Source organism: Sesamum indicum, linkage group LG3, assembly GCF_026168435.1.
Source record: "Sesamum indicum cultivar Baizhima isolate 11 linkage group LG3, ASM2616843v1, whole genome shotgun sequence".
In the NCBI taxonomy this organism is placed as follows: domain Eukaryota; kingdom Viridiplantae; phylum Streptophyta; class Magnoliopsida; order Lamiales; family Pedaliaceae; genus Sesamum; species Sesamum indicum.
Window position 1 is genome coordinate 5,609,289 of NC_142659.1, and position 4,690 is coordinate 5,613,978.

General features: G+C 41.0%; 1 protein-coding gene across 1 annotated transcript; it reads left to right on the forward strand.

Annotated features, from left to right (window-relative positions):
* Positions 1-214: 214 nt before the first annotated feature.
* Positions 215-2,040, forward strand: LOC105157298 (cytochrome P450 71A6). Its single transcript, XM_011073678.3, has 2 exons — positions 215-1,233; positions 1,352-2,040. Exons 1-2 carry the CDS (start codon positions 283-285, stop codon positions 1,961-1,963), a joined length of 1,563 nt encoding a protein of 520 aa, XP_011071980.2. The 5' UTR covers positions 215-282; the 3' UTR covers positions 1,964-2,040.
* Positions 2,041-4,690: the final 2,650 nt, after the last annotated feature.

Genomic DNA, 4,690 nt, shown 5'->3' on the forward strand with positions numbered 1-4,690 from the left:
ATAAAACTATATTATGACAAAATAAAATTATCACTAAAACTGTATAATTACTAATCATATTAAAATTGTCACTTAATATTATTTATGCTCTCTCTTTTCTGGTCACTTGAAATTTAGCTTATTGACTTTCGAGTCGATTCGATTAACGTGGCTTTTTATCAAAAGCGTCGGCCGATAAGGTGAGAAGCCCAATTTTGTTTTATGTGTCACTTTGCAGCCGATACGGTTGAATCTATCCTTAGTAACAGTATTTGTTTTGTGGTATATTTTTTTCTCTATGCAATGCCAATACAGAGAGCTATGAAAATGGTTGCTTATCAAACTTTGATAGTTCCCCTTGTTTCCTTGCTTTTGTTCATCATATTCCTTCACAGACGGCGCTCCACCGCTGCGCCGCAGCCAAGAAAAAGGCTGCCGCCGTCTCCAAGAAAGCTTCCCATAATCGGAAATCTCCACCAGCTCGGTGTCTATCCTCACCGCTCTTTCCAGGCCTTATCCAGGCGTTACGGCCAGCTCATGTTACTTCACTTAGGCCAAGTTCCGGTTCTTGTTGTCTCCTCAGCTGATGCGGCCTGCGAGATCATGAAAAATCAGGACTTGATCTTCTCAAACAGACCAAAACTAAGCATCCCTGACAGGCTAACATATGGCTCCAGGGATGTGGCGTTTGTGCCTTATGGTGAATATTGGAGGCAGGCGAGAAGAATATGCGTGCTTCAGCTTCTGAGCAACAAAAGGGTCCAGTCTTTTCGTCGTGTCAGAGAAGAAGAGACGTCGGCTATGATTGACAGGATCAGGCAATTGGGATCTTCATCATCGGTTGTTAACTTGAGCGACGTATTGGTGACAACCACCAACGATGTGTTTTGCAGGGTGGCGTTGGGGAGGAAGTACAGCAATGATGATGGACAAGGGAGAAAGTTCAAGAAGTTTTTAGGCGAGTTTGTGGAGTTATTAGGCACGTCGAGCATAGGGGAGTATATCCCGTGGTTGGCTTGGATTAGTCAGGTCGATGGTTTGGATGTCAAAGTGGAAAAAGTTGCTAAACTGTTCGATGAGTTTTTGGAGGGTGTGCTTCAAGAACATAGAGATAGGAAGAAAGGCGAAAACATTTGTGATGAGGGCTTCAGTGGAGATGGAGGGTTGGATTTTGTAGACATACTGCTTGAATTTCAGAAAGAAAATAAAGGTAGCTCTCCCGTTGAAGTTGATACAATCAAAGCAATTATCTTGGTAAGGACTTGTCTAATGTTCTGAACATGTTTTCCATTGTTGAGTAACCTTGTCAGAATAGAAAATCTGCATAACATAGACATTTTCCACATATTTATCTGATCAATCTTTGTGACAGGACATGTTTGCTGCTGGAACCGATACCACGGTTTCTACTTTAGAGTGGTCAATAGCAGAGCTTATAAGAAACCCGAGAACCATAAAAACTTTGCAGAATGAGGTGAGAGAAGTAGCCGGAATGAAGGAAGAGATATCCGAGGATGACTTAGAGAAAATGCACTATCTCAAAGCAGTAATCAAAGAGAGTCTAAGACTACATTCACCGGTTCCATTACTAGTACCGCGTGAATCAACTCAGGACACAAAAGTAATGGGCTATGACATCTCAGCTGGCACACGAGTGATCGTCAATGCATGGGCAATTGCTAGAGATCCATCGTTGTGGGAAAATCCTGAAGAATTTCATCCAGAGAGGTTCTTGGAAACAAGCATAGACTTCAGAGGGCTTCATTTTCAGTTGATTCCGTTTGGTGCTGGTCGGAGGGGCTGTCCGGGTGTTGAGTTTGCTGTGGCTGTCAATGAGCTTGCATTAGCCAAGTTGGTGCATAAGTTCGAGTTTGCATTGCCTGATGGAGGAGAAGAGGAGGATTTAGACATGACTGAATCCTATGGAATAACAGTCCATAGAAAGTTTCCTCTGCTTGTACTCACCACTCCATACACTTATTAACAAACTTTACATATCATTTTCAACTGTTTAGGATCGACTTATTTTTGTGAATACTATTTGCAAAATTGAAGAGCTAATTGCTTCTTGTTACAACTGATTGACATACATTAATTTGAGAATAGGAATCAACTCTCCATCGTCCAATACAGTTTTTCCGATGCAACAAAACTTTCGCGTCTATGATCTTGCTTGGTGTATGAGTGGTCTTGGCAGACTGCCCTCCTCTTAATTATTCTCCTGTTGCAGCTCTGAATTAGCTAATTCATCCTTGCATGTCAACAACATGAAATCCCATAAATGAAAGAACGAACCAGTGATTTCTCCTGTTATATATATTCAGATGAAACAAAGATTTGACAGAAGGAAAAATTGGTAATTTAACAGCTGAAACAATCGTTTTCATAAACTTTTATCATCTGAAAGCAGAATGCTATCATGAGAAGTTGGTTCCCACTTGATAGATGTGAACATGAAGGCTATCATTTCCCAAGATCCGTTGTTCCTCTAGGATTTCCTCTGCTGAAGTCACAGCAGACGGGCTAGACTTATCCTACTCGATACTTTGAAGCTTTGGTATTTCTCCAATACCAGAAGGCACTGCTTCCAGTCTAAGGCAGTTCTCGATAGTGAGGTGCCTAAGAATTGGTAAGTGGATACTATCAGCTCTCCACCAAATCTGACCCGTCGATGTATAAGAAGTTTAATCGCATAAATTCCCCTTCTGTTGGCTCCCACTGAAACTAGATTTCGTTCGGCAAGTTCCAAGATGCACTCGTCAGCTACCTCCTCTAAGGTCTTCTATTTTCTTTTAGAAATCCCTCAGCAACCCATAACTTGATGACTTGGGATACATAAATTTTAGTATCTTGTGGGAATACTCCCATATAGAGGAAACATGCTTTTAGATGTTGTGGCAAATGATTATAACTTAAAAGCAATATGTCAAAGCAAGCATCTTCATCTTCATTTGCAGCGCAGCACAATTTATGCAACACATTTTCCCATTCACATGGTGTTCTTTTGACCTTGGATAGAAGCCCGCCAACGACAACAATGGCTAGTGGAAGTCCTTTGCATCCAAACGCAATTTCCATCAATTGACCAGGACAACGTTCCTCTCCAAAAGTCTTTGCACAAAGCAGCTCCCAGCTTTTCTGATCACACAAAAGATTCATGTAATGGAGACGACTTGAAGAGCCGGCATAACAAATAGCCACCCTCTCTAGCCTTGTCGTCAGGATGATCAGACTCCCATTCTTGTTGTCTGGAAAATATCTTCTGAAATCATCCCAAGCCTTAATACTCCACACATCATCCATCACAATCAAATACCTTCTCCCACACAAAGTTTTCTGGACATGCTCTGAAAGCTCATCCTCACTCTGGTAAAGGATTTTATCACTGAGCTTCCTCAAAAAATTCAGAACTTGTAGCAGGATGTCTGGAACACTATAAACTTGAGATAGTGTGATCCAAGCACGAGCATCAAAGTGATACTCAATAAGCAGATCACTATAGACATTTGCAACCAAAGTAGTCTTGCCAATGCCGCAAATTCCCACAATTGGGATGACTTCAAGCTCTGATTCTGATCCTTTGAGTCTATCCTTTATTATCAGCAAATCATCATAAAGCCCCACAGGTATACTTTTCTCACTAAGATAACACCTTGTCGGCGGCTCAACATGAACATGATCTTCTTCGTCGCTGTACTACTCCATAATGTCCTTTGCTTCTCTTGCAATGGAATCGATTCTTTTAATTAGTTTATCCAGGCCTGAATATGGAAACTTGAACATCTTATCCCTAAGTTCCATGCCACGTTCAAATACTGAACGAAGGCATCATAATCTGGAGAGCATATACTAATTTTGTATACCAATTCATCACCAAGCCTGGGAAAGAAAAAGGTCTTACACATTTTAGAAGATATACATTGACATCAATGGCAGTCCACTTCATATGCCGCTTCTCTTATCCTTCTTGTCAGTTTTTCAAATACTAAGCCCGCCCCACGAGCCTTTCCGAGGAAATCTTGCAAGAAGCTCAATCTTTCACGGAGAAATTTGAAGATGTCATCCAGGCTTTGCCGGAGTGAAGCTACGGCACCATAGGCGGCCATCTTTTAAGGTCTCTTCTTCACTAGTAAACAAGAAGCATGCAGTAGATAATTAAGTGATGAAGATCACAAGGGCGTGGGACAAAGTGATGAGACCACAGACCTCATCGGCAATGGCATTGGGGACTTGACCCACATGCATGCATCTCAGGATATTTCATTGAAATATGCATGTTTGTTGCTATCTTAATAGATCAAGATTCAAGAATATTGTAGAATGGTAACCTTGTATTTCAGATAACCCTATTCGACTATTACAGCGGCGTGGAGTATGAAACTCCTTATATACTAACTGATATTACAAGAATAATAATGAATAATAAATAACAAAGAAAGAACAAATCTTAAACATTTTACAGATCTGCAGATGTAGGCTCAGGAATATCCAGATTCCTTTCAAGAACACACAAAGCACCGTTCACACAGAACCGATCAACCCACGGTTGCTCCACCTCCAACCGAAACCACAAGGTTCTCAAATCTCACGATAAACCTCTAGAAATCACTTAGATTTCTCAGTCACAAAGACCCACAAAGAATGTATATGTTCACTAAGAACGATTTCGAGAGAGAGAGGGAAGAGGAGTGTTTCAATCGATTTTTCTTGT